The following is a 19,699-nucleotide window of genomic DNA, read 5'->3' as shown; positions in this document are numbered from 1 at the left end:
GTTGTACACATCTATAAGGTTTATCACCCTCTTGTCTCTTGTTGTTAGTTTCAATCCAAGTATGTCTAAGGAATCGGTATTTAACATTTTTACCCCCACATCAATGGTTATACTGATCCATATTACCAACCCTCCTGAAGCTCGCCCTCTTGTTGAAGGGACGGCCGCCACTTGGTAGGTTCTATATCCTATTCTATGGACCCGATCCGTGGCCCAAGTTTCCTGTAGCATACAAATATCAAATGTGTTCATGTAGTTGTTCCAGTCAGGGTCACACATTTTTGTACCAACCCCAGCGATATTCCATGATGCTACTGTTATCAAAGGGGATCCCTCTTTAAAACAATAGGTACTAGATTTAGTAATGGGAAGTTGATTTCCATCAGCGATAGTACAGGTGTTCACGTGCCTGTCCACTAATAACTCACTGTTTACACTATCCCCTTTCTTCAAGTCACAAGGCCTCATGGTTTCTTCGTGCCCATTCCCTACTAAGTTATTACTATTGCAGACTTTTTCGCAGCCAGTCTCCTGGTGATTGGGTGATTTATTGACCCCCCCACTCTCTTTAGAAGGTGCTGCACTAAGTTTAGGGATTGCATAATTTAATGAAGATACCTCAGGCTTGATGGTTGATGGAATTACCCGTAGTCAATCGACTGACTCAAGACAATCAAATTGATTATACGAGAAGAAATTATGGGGATGATAAGATTGTCCTAACCGACCTCCTCCTTGGTGCTTCCTGTCTCGGTGTCTTACCATAGTCCACCCATCAGTCCTAGAATGAAAGTGACCGGGTGGGTAAAAGTATGTTAGTTTGAATGGTTGTATGGTAGTGGCTGGGTCTGGGTTAAGGTACTTCCAGTTACAAATGTAGTTAACTATTCTTGGATTGTCAAAATTAATAACTATGCTATCCCCTTCTATGTCTTTCGCCAAGTAGCCCACCCAAGGTACTCGCCTGATGCTCAGAATGTTACCCATCAGGCCAGGGGGTAACGGCCTATTGGTGTTTAGCCATTGGGTCACCCTTTTCCAAAGGAAAGTTGAGTTTTCCAGCTCCTGTTTGCCTAACTCAGGAACTCCAGTCAGGATTGCCACAAATGGGCAGGCCTCCGGAGGAAGATTGAATACTTCCTTCGCCTGGTCTATACTGGATCTATTTCCATTTGCCACCCCCTTGCTACCTATTATTGTGCTTGGTATACTTTGCTTTTGTGGCTTGTTATTGGATACCTCTCTAGGTGTCATAGGGTTCCCCATGTTTAATTTAGGTGCTACTTTTTCATTTGGCACTAATAGTACATCTGGGGTTTTTGCAGGCATAGCTTTTGACAATGTTAATTGCGGATTAGTACTAGACTTCTTCTGTGGGTTATCTATTATCTCCTTTATGTCCCTTTCTATGCGTTTTAAAAAGTCTCTACTTTACTCAATCTCTCCTCTAAGGGACGAAATAGGTGCCTTAGTGCTTCAAGTATGACAGTAGGAACAGAATCCCCCCTTCTGCGCCAATCCCTGCAGGCTGCAATCCCCCTGGAATCTGTAACGGGGTTCCATGGTCTGCTATATCCTTATTTTTACCAACAGCCGCTATGTACAAATTAGTATTAGGTGAGGCAGGCTGCTTAGGACCCTTCTTTCTCTTACCACCGGTATTTGTGGTTGGCCCTTGCTTATTCTTTGGGATTGCCCCTGCATTCACCCCTTTCTGCTGCCTAGTGTTATATACTTTAACTGGTTCAACAGGTACCGGTGCAGTACGAGCATTAGGTAGGTTATTAGGAGATTGCAATATAGAATCTGAGACATTTAAAGAACTACCCCCTGAAACGTTCAGCATATCATTATTAGTATTTGCATCCGCAACAGTTTCGTTACTTAGGGAACCATTAGTCTCTCCTGCTATTTCAATTCTGTCTTTGGGAGCAGGTGTTTGAGCTTGTGCCAATGGCCCAAGAGAAGATCTCCTTGCAATGGCCAGTTCCTGCGACACCCTCCTTTCCATGATATTTATACTTTCATCCACCACACAGTTCATTCTTTTAATAAATTGATCCATCGCTCCAGTGAAAGCAACGGTGTCGCTCTTCCCTTTACTTTCCTTTGGAGGCATTTAGCCAATGGTAGTGGAGTTTATGAGAGCCGGAAAACAAGTTAAGAAGTAATTAAATTAAATAAGTATTCACGAAATAAAGTGAACTAAGGTCAAGGGGTGTGGCCCGGCCGACCGCTGTTGACCACTGAGGGCCACAGAGGGCCCGCCCTTTGCCCGGGCTTCGCCCCGGGCGCTCCCGCGCGCGACTCGCGGGGCGAGAGGGGGCTCAGCCTTTTGAGGAGCCGCCTCCTGGCGCTCCAAGCGCGTCACGGGCGCGCCGCCCCTGGTGCTTCTGGGGCCTGGAGTGCCTAGTGCCGAGTGGAGAAGTCTCTCGGCGCTTCCCCTGCGCCCGTCGGTCCTGCCGTTGCCCTCACGGCGCTGCGGTAAGTTTCCTTCCTTGCAGTTTTAGTGGTGTTCCCCCTAAGTCATGGACATTTATTTACTTTCAGTTGCAATCAGACTATGGCTGTTATTATAGGAACTGGAAACATTCAGCAATACTTGGATGCAACCATATAACAGTAAATATGGTGTTAGGGCAAAATTATGAAGGAACCATATTGTCACAAGCTTATGCTGAAGTTCAATTTCTGTGGCAGCTAAAATGAAGTTTTTTATGCACCGGATAATGCCCTTTCCTGGAAAATATTGAGTCTTCAGTTTACTAATAATGGAGCAGGTCACATAAACCTTGCACCAGTGCACTGCCACTTGCAGCACCTTACACAAGCCCGATTAGCAAGCCCATCAGTTCAGGAGCTATGCTATCAGGAAATGGCCAGGGGCAGACCCCTGCACTGCCCGGGGAGTTCATATTTGGGGGCATTGCAGACCAGTGTTTTATTTTCAACCCCAATAGTTGGTTTAGGTTCTCCATTGAATTGTGTTGTCCTATTCTGGTTCTTGAGAGATGAGAGAGGAGGGGGCTATAAAGGACACTGTCAGTCCCCCTATTTTTACACAATGTTTGTGTTAAGTAGGAATAGACTGGAATGTGGTAATTGTTTTTTTGTTTGTTCCTTTGGCCATATTTTGGGAGTGGACTAAAGTAGGGTAGTAGCATTTTTGTTTATCCCTTCCAGGTTTTGAACATTGCTGTTTATGGTTACTGGAAGATTAATAATGGTATACTCGTTCCCATGTTTGAGAAATGGGGGTTTGACCACCAGCTAGAAATACACGAAGACTTGAGACACATCACAACTTTCACCACCCATCTGGATTTATTCTGTTACCACCCATTTGGGTTTATTCCGCTGCAAACAACATAGTTTCAGGGTGTCGTCAATGTCGGGAATTTTTCAAGAAGCCATTCGAAGGGTCATCAGTCCATTGTGCGCACATTAAAAAATAGTGGGACATTCTGGTATTCAGAACCACAACAAAAGAAAATGAGCAGGTTTGAGAACAGGTATGCAGAGCACTGAAATTCTACAATCGCATCTTCTTGGGTGAAGGCATTACACCAGGCCTGGACAAGATCAAAGTCTTCAATCAGAACCCAGCCTCCAAAAATGCAGGTGAAATCTGATCTTTCCTAGGGGTGGCTAGTTACTGGCTCAATGCATAAAGGCAATGGCATTAGCACCACCTTGTGACAACTGATGGAACAAGGACACAAGTTCAAAAAGACAACAGCCTGTGAACAAGAATTTCAAGAAATCCAAAAGAGAGTCAGTTCTGCCACAAGCATGATCTATTTTGACCCAATGCGGCGGGATGCTAGTTCTGTAGGGTTGGGTGCCATTTTAGCACAACATCTACCCAATAGGAATCTTATGTCGGACATTGAAAGATCATACTGGCAAGGAAAGAAAGAAAGTCGAGCAGCTGTGTGAGCACTACCACATGTTTATATTTGGATAACATTTCAAAATAGTAGCCAACCATCAGTCACTTATGATAATCTTTAACAGAAATCCTACCCCAAGAGTACATTTAGCAAGTGCAAGGGGCTGCTTGTGCTCACTATTCATGTTCTTTTGCATTTTGTGTTATTTCTTAGTGCAAAATGCACAATTGGATCCATTTTGGATGATAGGGGGCATTTTTGCACTATGAAACAGCACTAAACGCAGAATTACTCTTCTCACGCACTTCTGAGTAATTTTGCCGAATTATTAGGTAATTATGTGTGATTATGCTACACGGAATTACGCAAGTCACACCCATCCCTAGATACAGCCATGCAACAGCAGGGGCAGACCCCACACTCACCTTACTGTCAATGTGCTTGAGTTAAGCTCTAGTAGAAGAAGCCTTTCTGAGTGAGTTTCTAGGCAGATTCTGGGCCTCTTCTATTTGTATTCTTTTTGCTAAAACTGGTAACAAGAATTACAGTCAGTGGCCACTATGACAGCAAAGAGGACAACTACTCAACGAGAACTGCACCAATGCCAACAAGGTGGCTAAGTGGTCTATGGTAAATACATTTTTATCACTAGTATCCTTATCGGAACTTATGCTACCAACCAAACAGCCCAATGGCCTCCTTTTCACCAAAATTTAAAGTAGGTGCATCAGCCTAGCAGTTTTCTGAAAGGCTAATGGTGGGAGCTCCACCCAAGATGCCAAACAAGAAGTCCCAACTACTGTGACTGTCCACAAGGTGAGGCATGACGCAGATTTAGAAGTTGTGAGACAAGAGGGTGAGCTGAATATGGAATGTTACTTCATGGAGGAGAGAGGATGACATGACTTTCTAGATCAGACATTCTAGATCACAACCATGTGGCACTTCTAGCAACACCTGGATAAAAACTTCAACATTTTCAAATTATCAGGATATTTAGTCAACTAGGGTAGGATTCTTGTAACAGCATCATTCTTCACTTCCTGAACTGTCAGGTAAGGTACGTCTGAAAAAGTGATCAGTTAGCAGGCCCAGAGGAGAAAAGTCTTCTTACAGTATCACACTTGTTGAGAGAGCCAGTAATAATTTGTGTTAATATTTTGTGACGGTAGAAATGTTTTGTGCTGAAATTGTGGATGTTGTCACGCTCAATAAAAAAGTTCAACTTTTTTGTGTTTATTGTGTTCCATATATGTAGGCAAGTGGACTGTACCTCAGTCACTGCACGATCCACATTTTATTGCCTTAAAAATAAAAATATACTTAGAATGTTTTTGAGTGTACTAACCAGCTTCAGAGCAGTAACAGCAGGAATCCCCCGATGCTTCAACCAGGATCTGACCCTGCAGGGAAACAGAGAGAGGCACATCAGGCACACAATACTTTCATCCCCAGGTGAGCATTAGAATGTGGGAATACATTGCGCCCTCCGGACTGGTGGAGACCCATCAACTTCTAAAGCTATTCTCCGGTTTCAAAAGTACAAACATCCAGAAGATATAGCTAGTGGTATACTGGTGTACCTAGGAGATTCCTGACAAGCTAAAGCCTATGAGGAGCCAACATTGATGGGGAAGATCATGAGGGCCAATGAATGTAGCAAGAACTGGGAACATAAGACAGAGAACACAGAAGGCGGTAACAAAGGAAGAAACTAATCTTATTGGCAGCAGGTTGGTACTTCCCTGAGAACGATGCGCCTGAGCCATATTATAATTCTGTCCGGAGGACTTACCAGACATGCACAAAATGCTAACACCTAGCAACCAACACTGCAAACCACTTGGCAGAGGTAAACCAGGACACATCCGACAAATACGGAGATATTGTTGGAAGGTTCCAAGATGTTCCCTTCCTACATAGCAAGTCTGTTGGGTAAACCAAATCTCACCAAACCCCTTCATCTACACCTATTCAGGCCAGTGAGCGCTCACTTGCAGAGAACATACACCAGAAAAACCCATAGCTACAGAATAGCCTTCTAAAGCCATTTCACATTAACTTTTCATGTAAGTGTGCGTCCAGAACTAATTTTTGGTGAGAGCTGTTTCAAGTGCCTGGGGGGTATGTTATACCTCTTCCATATTCCAAGTTCTGAAAATGCACTTGTGCAGTCTTTTCTTACATTACTTTACCAGACTTCCCCTACTATTTTCCCCATTTCCAATCCCTCCTTACCTCTGGACATGCCACAGTGGAGAAAGGGCAGTACTGAGAGCACTGGACAGTTAAGTTGGGTAGACACTGGCACACTTGGCACTGACCAGACCGCCAGCGTTCACCAATGCTGTGTGTCCTTCCTTGGTAGTCACAAGCCTCACACTGCTCTGTCTGACACCTGTGAGGAGGGGAAGAAAATGGCAATGAGGAACAGAACATATTAAAAAGTGGAGCCTTATAAGTGTAACTTGTTTCGGGGCAATGAATTATGTTCTCTGTAATTAGATCTAATATTCTGGTTTGGTCTCATATACTTCATACAGCCATTGATATTGCAATTATTGAAAGATAATGCTACTAATAGATAACTTGGTGCACTATTCAGTAACTCAATTCAATAACACTTTATTTCTTACAATAAAATCATAAAAGCGTGTACAATAAAATCACATGACAATCTCTAGTCCAACACAATTTTAAAAATCATTATATTACGCCAACTTCATTCCAAAGTAATTATAAATGTCATAGTAAAATAGTATTCCCACATTTGTTTACATGTTCAAGAAAGATACTGTTGACCTTGTAAAATGTTCATTGTCTAGGAGTTGCAACAAGAAAAATGCAGGACGACATTGTCTTAGACAGAGTAGCCTTAATATTGGTAAAATCCACTTCCTTCTTTGCATTATATAAAATTTGCAAAATAAGAGTACATGCTTTGTTGATTGCTGAGACACATCATCACATGGGCAATTGCTCAAGATTTTACACCAATCATTTATAATGGGAAAACGTATTAATCAATGCTATATCCCAGGTCTAAAGCGGGTCAGTACAAATCTTTCATGACCACCTAAAATGTTTTTAAGGTAGGGCTGGATACCGTAAGTGGTCAATATCAGTTGGTTAGACTGTACAGTTGGTTTAGTAATTTCTACTGAAAATCTATTTGCCTCCATCAATGTCATACATTTTCTTTTAAATTCTCTTCTGGTAACAAAAGTTATAGAACCAGGATCTTCATAATATTCTGGATGCCCAAGGTCATGTGATATTGAAAACCCACTGAAGCTTAAGACTATCTTTTATAATGTCCCGGTTAAAAGTAGTTTTTGTATAAGTCCAAATCCTATCCCACAAAAAATAAACCGGTTAGATTTTTATTAAGTCTGATATATACGATATCCCCAATTTCAAGTAACATATATAGGTAGAGGTACTGCATGGAACAGCCAACAAAAATCTTAAAAAGCATTCTCGATCGACTGTAGGGGCTGAGGGTCACAATAGCCACACACATCTGCACCGTATATGGCACTAGTAACACATTTTGCCTGATATATGTGTAGCAAATCTACAGGGGGTCTTTTTCCCAATTTCCTTGGAAAGTTAGTTAGGGCGGCTGTAGCTTTAAAAAATGCTAGCTTCCTAGCTTTAACTGCCTGGGATCATGTAACCTTCCGGTCAAAGAGAATACCTAATAAGGATATGTCTTGGTTAATTCAACCTTTTTATCATTTATATAAATGTTTCTACATTTTGTGTTGCCTCTCCCACACCCCATAATAAAAGTTTTTGAAATATTAACTCTAAGAAACAGGTTTTGCATATACACAGTAAAACCTTTTAGCGCCCTTTGGAGCCCCAGTTGCGTACGGGCCATCAGTACGGCATCATCCGCATACAAAAAGGCGGGCATAGGGCGATTATCAATTTACAGCAGGTCCTGACACTGATCCATCAAGGCTTGACCTAGTCCTTTAGTGTAAAGTATAAATAAAAAAGGTGCCAGGACACAGCCCTGTCTTAGCCCCCTCCACACATGGAACGATGCTGTGCATTCGCCCTTAGCGGACCCTTGCTTTCGCCTCACAGTAAAGCTGTCTCAAAAAATGTACAAGCGGGGCTTCCACACCCATATCGGCTAATATCTTCCATAATTTGTAATGTACTACGCAGTCAGAGGCTGCAGTTAAATCTACGAATGCCAGGTATAATCTGCCCTGTTTAGCCAGTGTATATTTCCCCAGTAAGATATTTCAATGTAATCCCTACTAAAGCACTATTCAGTAACAAACATCAAAACACCAGAGTGAGGCATGGTGGCAATAAAAGTTCATAGGAAAGATATTTTGCCTTAAAATACAGTGGTTTTGGCATAGGTGACAACAGCAGTCTTTAAAGAAATCATGGTATGTCTTAATTTCAGAAAAATGTATGTGGCTGATGAACAGGGGCTAGCCACATTTTGTTACAGGCCAGTTATACCATAAAAACCCACTTATGGTACACACAACAAGAGTTGAGCTCAATTAAAAGTCAGCCTTACCTGCGAGCTTTGCGATAGATGCCTCTGCATTGTTTCCCGTTGCCATGTTTGCTGGGATTGTTTGGGCTTCGAAAGGACCACTGAATGCTTTGAACACCACAGGGTCCCAAGCACTCACCCCAGGATGACCAGGTTGACCAGCCACAGTGAACTGAAAATCAACAAATAATCAACATTGATGGAGCCATTGAGAAAACATCAGCACTTTCCTCTCACAAGTCATCTTAAGTTGGTAAGAGTGTGATATTGTGAGAAGTGAACACATAAGCATAGAAGGTGAGAGCAGATAAGGAGCATCACATGCATCTATTTCACCATTAATCTTAAATTATTCAACATCACAGAAAATTCCAGACCTCTTTTTAAGTCTCGCCTAGACGAAAGCAAAAAGCAAAGCTTTTTGCTGTCTAGGGCGAGACAACTTATGTAGTCACTTCTGTGGGAATGTGTACAGCAAAGTGTTACGAGCTTCTCCTGGCAGAGATTTTATCTCGTGGGCGCGCACGTCGCCGTGGCTCATATTTCCATGCGCACACAGGCAGCCCCCACACCCCTGCACACAGATTACACAGGCACACGCTGCAGCCCCCTCACCAGACACACACATACAGACACGCACGCATACACACGCCGCTGCCCCCTACCTTCCCCCCCTGCACAGACACACACCCCCGCCCCATGCATCGTGAGATCTGCCATACCTTCAGGGGAAGGAGCGAGAGTGGCAGCAAAACCGGCAGCTTCCCCCAGACCGGGGGCGCATCCCCGCCAGCCTCCGCCAACATCGCTGAGGGCTGCGGTTGCAGGCCCCCGGCGTAAGAAACAGGCCCCGCACACTGGGAATCGCAAAAGGGGACGAGATCCATGGCGCTCGACGCGGCACAGGGAGGCGGTGCGCGCCACGCCTCCGTCGCTGGCTGGAACGTGTGCGCGTGCTCCGCAGCCTCTCGTGAGCACGCCTCCTTCTGGTTGTGGGTTCAGTGTTCGATGCAACGGAACAGGCTTGCCGATAACATCTGCGGTCTGCAAGGTGATCGGCTTGTATTTATTTATTTCCCCCTCCACTTTTTACATTACTTTAAAACGCGGCGCACGCTTTAGGCATCCCGCTCACTTTATTTATTTATTTCCCGCTCCACTTTTCTCGTGAAGCCCAACGCTCCATTCCTCTCCCTTCTCAACATACTATGTTACTGGCCAGACACGTGCAGAAACAGAGTATGTTGAGAAGGGAGAGGAATGGAGCGTTGGGCTTCACGAGAAAAGTAAAGCGGGAAATAAATAAATAAAGTGAGCGGGATGCCTAAAGCGTGCGCCGCGCATTTGCAATGCAATAGGTCTCTCATTTATGCGAGTCTGAGCTATTGACATTGCAAAGGACAATGCATTTTATTTACATTTTAAAAAATAAAAGGCATTGTCATTTGCAATGTCAATAGCTCAAACTCGTTTTTTTCGTTTTTGAGACGCGCTTGTTTGCTCTATGCTGTGGTCTGGTTCCTTCGCGGCAGAGGTGAGGTTTCATTCCTTTGTGTCCAGGAGCACACATGGTAAACGGTGGGGGCCGTCGCCTGGTCTTTGGAGACAGCCATTTAGCATACCCTGTACAGCTCACTGCGCCCATCAATAATTCACACCCACTCCTGCTGAAGCAGTCTGTTGTGTTCAAGAGGAGAAGGAGGCGAGCAGGGACATGGCTGAGGTGCGAGGCACTGAATGGAGAACGCAGGGTCTGCCCAAGGCCACACATGACAAAAGGAAGAGGGATGAGCTTGCGCCGTTCGCCATAGTCCACACTTCTATCTTAACGTCACAGCTCCTGCACACCCCACAAGAATCTCCCCCCCCCACCCCCATAGCCAGCAGCACCTTTACACCATCACAGAGTGCAGCGCGCAGCACCCTCTCCCACAGCCGGCGCCCTACATCACCCGCCACTGTCACCGCCCCACCACACCCTACAGCAACACCCTCATCACCCGCCACTCTTACCACACCCCGCAGCAAGTCCCCCTTCACTGGCAGCACTCTCACACAGTCACCCGAGTGTAGCGCCCAACACCATAGCGCTGACAGCCCCGTGCCCTCTGGGCATGCCTTACATGCTGGCACCCTGTTGTGTTCATGAGGAGGAGGAGGCGAGCATGGACATGGCTGAGGTGCGAGGCACTGAATGGAGAACGCAGGGTCTGCCCAAGGTCACACATGAAAAAAGGAAGAGGGATGAGCTTGCGGCGTTCGCCATAGTCCACACTTCTATCTTAACGTCACAGCTCCTGCACACCCCACAAGAATCTCCCCCCCCCCACCCCCATAGCCAGCAGCACCTTTACACCATCACAGAGTGCAGCGCGCAGCACCCTCTCCCACAGCCGGCGCCCTACATCACCCGCCACTGTCACCGCCCCACCACACCCTACAGCAACACCCTCATCACCCGCCACTCTTACCACACCCCGCAGCAAGTCCCCCTTCACTGGCAGCACTCTCACACAGTCACCCGAGTGTAGCGCCCAACACCATAGCGCTGACAGCCCCGTGCCCTCTGGGCATGCCTTACATGCTGGCACCCTGTTGTGTTCATGAGGAGGAGGAGGCGAGCATGGACATGGCTGAGGTGCGAGGCACTGAATGGAGAACGCAGAGTCTGCCCAAGGTCACACATGACAAAAGGAAGAGGGATTTCAAACTAACAAGATCTTGCCAGTAAATAAAGTGCCTTTGTGCCAAGCTAAATTAGCTGTCTCACCAGTCCCTTACCTTTCAAAAACTGCCAAAGCACAGTTCATAGCTATAAAGTATGAAGAGAGAAGGAACTGTTCCCTAAATACAACACATTTTTCATATGATACTTATTTAGCAGCAACCAATCCTAAGTGCAAATCTGCCGAAAATAGCGAAATTAGCAGCCATCTCTCAAACAAGCATTTAAAATGCAATAGGTCTCGCCTTTCATTAAGTTAAAACCATTTGCTTTGCTATATAATACCATTAGCAAAGCAAATGGCTTTAACTTAATGAAAGGCGAGACCTATTGCATTTTCAATGCTTGTTTTACTTTTCCACTACATTTATGTTTCAGACCACAAGGAATTTGGGTACCACTACACTTCCAGCACGTATACTGAAGGCCAGATGCAAGTGCATACTATACTTTCTTTAGAGCAATTATTTATTGCATTGCCCATAAGTAAAATCCTTTTGGGCTACATATTATAGTAATTTCTATGGAAACATCGACGCCTCCGGAAATTATAGAATATTTCCATACTATGTGGTACAGTGGAGATATGTGTATGTTTACATTCCTCTTTCTCCTATTGTGCCTACATGTAATAGGTTAGAAAACCTGCAAAAAATACAAAACCAGTGGAATTCCATTTCCTTGCGTATTCTCATCGTTATATTCAGAAAACTCACAAATATCACACAAGCTCAACATCAGAAGGATTCGTGGTTTCTTAAAAATTGGAAACAGGAGGGGGCATGGCCAGGCAAGATGGCCGAGTGGATGGGATCCACAACGACTCTGCCTCCACAGCACCTTTCTGAGGCACCAAGAAGCCGAAAAATCACAGCAAAGCAAGGAAACGAGGAATACCTGCATAAGGAAAAAAGTAGTGACAAAGTCAGATGCCGATGCCAACAGTAACCACTAGATTTGAGCTGAGGGAGGAGGCAGCGGCACCGAACAGGATGATGATGGCAGGCCGCTTCATATCAGTGTGAAAGAGAGCAGATGGGCCGAAGGAAGCTCGCTCCAGAGGCAAAGAGAGAAAAAGTGCCAGGTCTTAAGCAGAGGGATGCCCCCCTAGATGATGATCAACTCACCAGACTCCACAGCGTAAGGCAAGGCATTGGCGGAGGAGCGGTGAGCGGAGCCTGCAGGAGACAGGGAGCAGCTGCACGTCCCTGGGGTACCTGACCAGATATGTGCTGCGTGCCGGCTCGCAGGAAGAGCACAGCGGATACTGCAAGGGAAAGAACAGTGTGGAGGCTAGTGCAACAAAGATGCCTACACTGGCCAGATGAATTAGGCCAGGCAGGGAAAATCTGCATCACTAACTGGCCATGACTGACTTTAAAATTTCATCCACGGGACATTAGGCAATTCAGCTGCCTGAGGGGAAAGCAACACCTTCACCTACACATCATGCCGAGAGGGCCTCATGGGAAAACACAGACTTAACAGAATATGGACACACACATATGGTTTATAGTCTCTCAACTGTTGTGGCACACTACGGTACATGGACCAGTAAAGGAGTTCTGATGGAAGGTGGGGGTGAGGGACGCTGGCCTTAGGCAGCAAGACAGTAATGGACAAAATAGGTTCCTGAGCAATTTCTATCTTTAGGCAGATACGGACCACTAGAAATAAGAAGCAGGGTAGACCAAGACAGGCGTACCTTACTCAAAGGGAGAGAGGCGCACAAAGCTTCTGGAGCCTCACAATGGGGATGAGTCATTGAGGAGTGGTAGAACACATCTATGCCACCTAAAAAGCAAATTAATAGAGTGTCCAGCTATTTTACGCCAACAGAGAAGGAAGATACCAGTGGACGCAGAGGGCCAGAGAGTGAAATGGTGCTCTCAAAGAATGACTTGTTGGCCTCCGTCAGAGACTTCCAAAAAGAACTGCGATCAAAGCTAAAGCTAGACATGGCTGCATCCTCAGAACAACTTAAAATTGACATCTCCGACTGTATCGACTCCTTCAAACAAGATGTAGATTTAGTGGGAACCAGAGTGCTTGATTTAGAGACTAAGATGCAAGAACTGGACAGAGCAGCATCAGACACCAGGGAAATAACATAAGAGTTCCTCTCGCAGCTACAAGCAGCCATCCTGAAAGGGAAAGACTTAGAAAACATATCCAGGCGAGACAACATAAGGATTCGAGACCTAGAGGAGGGGGTGGAGGGGCAGAATCTGGAGACGTTTTTTATTTGTCTATTGGCAGAAGACTTGGGGCCAGGTACAATGAAAATCAAGATTGAGAGAGCCCACAGGGTGGGAAGACAAGCCCCTGGAGATTGTTGACGCATCAGGGACATCCTAGTTAAGCTTCTCCCGTTCAAGGTAAAAGAAGCCATCCTATAAGTTGCCTATAAAAAAAGACGCAATTACCTTCCAGGCTTATTCCTTCTCCCTCTACCAAGACCTAGTGCTAATAAAGGCAGGCCAACGAACGACAATGTCGACCGAGTGCTCCACTTGATTGAAAAGGTATCGAACTTCCAAATTCCATCAATCCTGTTGGGGCTGGATGCAGAGAAGGTGTTCAATAGAGTGGAATGGTCCTTTCTCTTCCAGACCTTGCAGAGATTTGGCTTTGGTGAAGCAGCAATTAGAATGGTAAAAGCAAACTACACCCAACTGGGTTCTAGAGTAGTGAATAACTGGGTTAGTTCTAATATGTTCCCCCTAAGCAAAGGGACAAGATAGGGATGTCCACTCTCCCCGTTGGTATTTGCCCTAAACATAGAACCGCTAGCTGCACAGATCAGAGAGTGACAGGAGATCCATGGAATTAGGTTTGGATCTATTGAGCAAAAGATCTCATTATTTGCGGACGACATCCTGCTGATGCCATCCTCCCCTCGAACCTCCTTGACAGCCCTTTAGAAGGACCAGCAGGTATTTAAAGAAGTAGAAGGCTTCTGCGTAAATGCAAACACATCCTCCCTTTTAAATCTTACACTTTCAGAAAAAGAGTTAGAATCCCTATTTACTGATTTCCTGTTCCAAAGGGTCAAACACAGTATCACTTATTTAGGAATAATAAATCACAGCACGGCTGGAAGGTCTGTTTAGAGCGAACTATCTGACCCTACTTTACCAGTTGCAGCAAGACCTTAAAGGGGGAAGCCACACTACCTTTCCTGGCTAGGTTGCATCCATGTTGCTTCCAAAATTACTGTACCTATTCCATCACTCCCCATCGCTTTAGAGAGCAATTTCTTTCCCAAATTACATACACTAATTACACATTATATATGGCAGAGCGGCAGGGCTCGATTGTCCTTCGCGCTGCTCAGGCAACCCTAAAGTACCCACATTTTATCTATACTACAAAGCAGCACAGTTAAGAGTGATAACGGAGTGGTCATTAATAGAAACATGTAAACACTGGCTGCACATGGATGGGGCCATGGTGGGAAGGACCACCTGGGACTTGCTTTGGAAGCCAAGGAAAGACCGCCCCGTAATGCATATCTTAGCACGCCAACCAAGACTACCCTCAAAATATGGGATGCGCTCATGGGGACAGCAGAGTGGACGTCCTTTCCCTCACCCCTTACGCCGATCCATTTCAATCAGGAATTCCCATCAGCGTACCAGCTGGGACCTTTCGACAAATGGCATAAGAGGGGCTGTTTGACAATATATGATCTCTTTCACAATTACATTATATTAACCTTTTAGAATTGCCAGTGTGATTTCAATCTTTCCCCTTCCGAGTATTATCACTACCTCCAGCTCAAGCATTGGTTCCTACAACCAGAGGTGAGAGAGGCAGCTACTCCCGAGCCCCCCCCCGATAGAGAGCTTTGTCAAAAGGGCAGGGTCTTCGAAGGGGGTTAGTTCTTTTTGTATGCCTTACTGTTCTCTACACTGCACTCCCCACGACCGAGGCATGTGAATTTTTGAGAACACACATTAAGGACCGAGATTACCGAGAACCAATGGCAGACATTGTGGAGAGATATAGCAAAGAATAGCCATTCTTTGGGTATGAGAGAGGCACACTATGAGATACTTTACAATTGGTATCTTCACAGTGCAAGATTGCAAGATTAAAAAAAAAAAATCTGAAGGTCTCTGATTTGTGCTGGAGAGGCTTGCGGCTTATTAGGAGATTTTTGACACATATGGTGAGACTGTCCTATGATTTGCCCCTTCTGTACAGAGATACTAGCCCAGATCAGAGACATTTTGGGGTACCCAGTACCGGACACTGCCTAAATTGCTCTACTGGGCCTGAGTGACGAGGGTTTAGAGAACCAGACTAAAGGGGATCAGGCAGTGATGTGGGCGTGTCTAGGGGTTGCTAAACTAGCTATAGCAGCAGCATGGAAGAAGAAAGATGCCCCAGCTCTGACTCAATGGCATTCCTGACTATGGAGGGCGCTCATGATGGAGAGAATGCCAGATATCTTTTGAGACAATTTTAAACTTTCAAGATGTGCTGGGGCATTTCCTTGACAACGTGTCCCCCTACGGTTAGAGAATTAGATATCTTCCAGTTCTAAACCAGGAGCAGCATACTCAGGATACTCCCGAAAGTAAACCGAACACACCTACTTGAGTAGCCTTCCCATGACACAAAATCTCGCTTCACTGTGAAGAGTCCTCTGTGAGATCCCTTCCTTTCCTCCCTGCTGGGACTCCCTTCTTTCCCTTTTCATACTTACGCCTCTTTTTGATCCCTTTTCTTTTTCACTTCACCTAGCTACTGTTTGCTGGGGTGAATGAGTTAGGGTGGGTGAAGGGACGGGTGCTGTTCAAGGCATTTAGGACCTTTCTCAAGAGAGAGGCGTTTGAAATGTTCAGATATAATGTTTGACCTTTTCCCAGTTAGAAAAGCGCTAGACTTCTTCTATTGTTTTACCATGACTAATAGGAAATACCTGAAATGCTGATACTATATGAAGATTCTGACAATGTTCAATAAAAAGACATTTGAAAAAAAAGAAATTGTACCTCTTTTTGGCCAATAATGTGGGCCAGAATCGATTTAAAATGTAACATTCTGGTTATTTTTGAAAAAAGGATTTAAGGGAAAATATTGATGCTTCATTACCACACTCTAAAATACTTTCTGTCATGGCTAATCAGGAAAGTGAGAAATGCTTAAAAATCTAGGTTTCATTTTTTGCAGGGAACATCCAAATACTTCACAGCAAGTAAATATAAATGAAATCAAATCTGATTTGACCTATAAACTGGGGTAAGACTTTTTATTTCAAAAAACAAGGACATTGAGTTCCTAATGGGAGAGAGGAGGGTCAAGGTGTCAAGAATAGAAGGGGAAAGAGGAGGATTGCTCCTTTAGGAGCAAAGACCCTCACACACCCCAAGGGTGTCATGCTTCATCATCGGGTCGCTTCTCGTTGGGCCAGCGTTATAATGCCCAATGAGCCCCAGAGGATGGCTCTTTGCAGGGGGTATTTTCTTTTTGGCAATGTGAGATGGATGGAGTGGAGAGGCGTGTGGTTTAAGAAGTATGAGTAGATGTGGAGGAAAAGGGTGTGTGAGATAAAAATAACTACAGGAATCCCAAAACGTTCTTAGCTGGGTTTCTATGTTATGGTTAAAAAAAGACGATTAAAAAGTCAAAGCGAGGGAAGGTTCTGGACCTCTCAAGATAGTGTATGTGAAGTGAGAAGGGTCAACATGTTTCATCCATTTCAAGGTCCAAAGGATCTTGGCATTTCATCAGTGCCAGGAGATTCTTGCCTACTCATGTAGGGATAGTGTAGGTGTGTGTCTATGTAATACCATACCCTAAGATACGGGGGCCTTATGTATCAAAAAAGGTTTTGCGATTCTCAAATTGCGATTTTTAGCGAATCGCAATTAGAGAATCGCAAAATGCAATGTATGTAGGATTTGCTAAAAATGTTGTGAAGCCTACATATTCCTTATTTGTGAATCGCAAATTGAGATTCACAAAAAAGGAATACCTTCCCATTCATTCCTATGGCCTAGGAGGTCCATAGGAATGAATGGGAAGACATTCTCAATTTGCGATTACCAATTAGAGAATCGCAAATTGAGAATGCAACTTCAAGGTTGTAAGGGTGCCAAAAGGACAACCTGTTGCATCCCCTGAAATATGGATGCGTGAACAGTTTGCGCACATACATGACCTAAGGGCATGTATGTGCAACATATGGCACTTTTAAAAAAATCAAAAAAGTGCTTTTTTTAACGAAAATCGCAAATTACCACCAACTTAAAGTTGGTGGTAATTTAAAATTCCTTAAGGCCAAATAGCAAATTTCTGGTACTTTCAGCATTGCATTTAAGGAATCGCAAAATAGAGAATCACAAGTTTTGGGATGGCCTTTTGGGATGATACATCCCAAAAGGCTTTTTTCCATTCACAAACGGGCAGATTCTGAGAATCTGCCCATTTGCAAACAGGAAAAAGGCTTGATACATATGGCCCTATATTTGTAGGGTTGTATAACTTATAGTGACATACAGAGTACCTTCTGGATGAACCTAATAGGGTGGCCTAATCACCCCTGTTGTTATTACTAGGACGGTTGCACACTGGAGTACCTAGGAGCAGTAGGTGATGCTCTGTTGGCTGGCTGACCTACCCCACTTCCTGCCGTCACAGGAAAACTTTTAAAATCTGAACCATTTTCTCTACTGTACGAATAGTTTATGGCTGAGAGTCTCATGTACCTTATAACTCCTATGTGTAAAACTAAATTCGTTTTTGGAGGAAAAGAAATGATTAAAATATGGGGGAGAGGTATCATTCTCGATATGAGCTGGTGCTGAACTCCATCGAAGTCAAAACCAAGTAATTGAATGAATGAAATTAAATGAAAGGGGTTCTTGTAAAGCGCATGGCTACCCGGGAGTGTCCCAGCGCTGATCAATCATAAGAAAAGAACAGGGATTAAAGGATTAACGAAAGAGACAAGTCTTCAAATGCTTCCGGTAAACGAGATGGTTCGGTTCTCTACGAAGGTGCAATGGGAGGGCATTCCAAAGTTTGGGAGAATTGTACGAAAAAAGCCTGCCCCCACCCCTAGCCTTCCTGATTCTGGGAACTATGGCTAGGTAAAGTGAGTCTGAGCAAAGGTTTCTGGAGGCTTTATGAGGACGAATCAGGGCTTTCATGATGGGAGGACTATTCCCTTCTAGGGATTTATGGACAATACATAATGCCTTGAAATGGACTCTTTCTTGGACCGGGAGCCAGTGCAGAGCATGAATAGCTGGTTATGCGGAGCAGCGGTTACTGGTACCAGTCAACAATCTTGCCGCCACATTCTGGAGAATCTGCAGCCTCTTAATCACCAGATTTGGTGACCCCAAATAAAGAGCATTGCCGAAATCAATCCTAGAGAGGATCAGGGCCTGGACCAGTATCTTTTTTGATGAAAATGGAAGCAAAGGAAGTACTTTCCGAATCATTTTCAGCAAGCCAAAGCAAGAAGCCACTGTTTTTCTAGCTTGAGTTTTGAAAGAGAGGTCTTGATCTAACCATATGCCGAGACTTTTTATTTCTGGTTTAGGGACTGGGGGAGGCCCCATGCAAGCTGGCCACAACGAGTTGATGTTAGAACTGCGCTGATTTCCCATCAACATCAACTCGGTTTTGTTGCCGTGTACCTTCAGATGGGAAAGGCTTATCCATTTGACCACTTCCTCTAAACAGGAGTGGAGATCAGTGGGCAACTGATTAGGTTGATTCAATGCTACGACCAGCTGCGTATCATCGGCATATGATACAATATGAATCCCGAAGGGGGCAACAATGTCTGCTAAGGGAGACATATAAACATTGAAGAGAGTGGGGCTCAGGGAGGAGCCCTGAGGGACACCACACTTCAATGGAATAGGGTCCGAGATGACATCATCTTCGAACACTTGATAGGATCTTCCTTCCAGAAAGGATTGCAGCCAGTTGAGTGCGCGGCCTGACACACCGACGTTCCTAAGACGTTGGATCAGGATTTGATGGTTCACCGCGTCGAAGGCCGCTCTGAGGTCAAGGAGAATGATGGCAGAAGTACCTCCTTGATCCCTCTACTACCGCCATTAGCGCAGTTTCGGTTCCTTGACTAGGACGGAAATCAGTTTGAGATGGGTGGAGCAGATTGTGGGATTCAAGAAAGTGGAGAGGGAACTGTTGACATATTTTTCTGCAATTTTACTCACTCCCGGAAGGAGCGAGATGGGTCGGTAATTGGTTAAGTCCGTGGGATCCAAGTGAGGTTTTTTAATAAGTGCTCTGACCATCACTTTTTTCCATTCAGGGGGGACCAAGCCGGAAGAGAGAGAGGTATTGATTATGGCGAGAATGGTAGGGGGTATAAAGGGTGATAACATTTTCAAAATATGAAATGGTGCCGGATCGAGAGGTGATCCACTTTTTAGCGAGGCTAGGATGGGTGAGAGTGAGTTCAGTGTTAGGGGTATAAAAGCCTCCAAGCGGGGGGCATTCTCTGCTGAGCGTGTCTTTTCGACCGATGTGACGGGATTAGTGTCTTTAGCAGGAAAG

General features: G+C 44.8%; 1 protein-coding gene across 1 annotated transcript in view; it reads right to left on the bottom strand.

The window, feature by feature from the left end:
• Positions 1-19,699, bottom strand: part of LOC144784018 (SCO-spondin-like) — a 1,726,865-nt gene that overhangs the window by 1,271,052 nt on the left and 436,114 nt on the right. Inside the window, exons 38-40 of the mRNA XM_078662721.1 lie at positions 8,446-8,596; positions 6,132-6,291; positions 5,242-5,296 (exon numbers count right to left, since the gene is read on the bottom strand). Coding sequence (XP_078518847.1) covers positions 5,242-5,296; positions 6,132-6,291; positions 8,446-8,596 — 366 coding nt within the window. The remainder of the gene's footprint in view (positions 1-5,241; positions 5,297-6,131; positions 6,292-8,445; positions 8,597-19,699) is intronic.

This window comes from Lissotriton helveticus, chromosome 10 (assembly GCF_964261635.1).
Source record: "Lissotriton helveticus chromosome 10, aLisHel1.1, whole genome shotgun sequence".
Lineage (NCBI taxonomy): Eukaryota > Metazoa > Chordata > Amphibia > Caudata > Salamandridae > Lissotriton > Lissotriton helveticus.
Note: the sequence above shows the minus strand (reverse complement) of the source record. Positions and strands in the feature narration are given on the sequence as shown.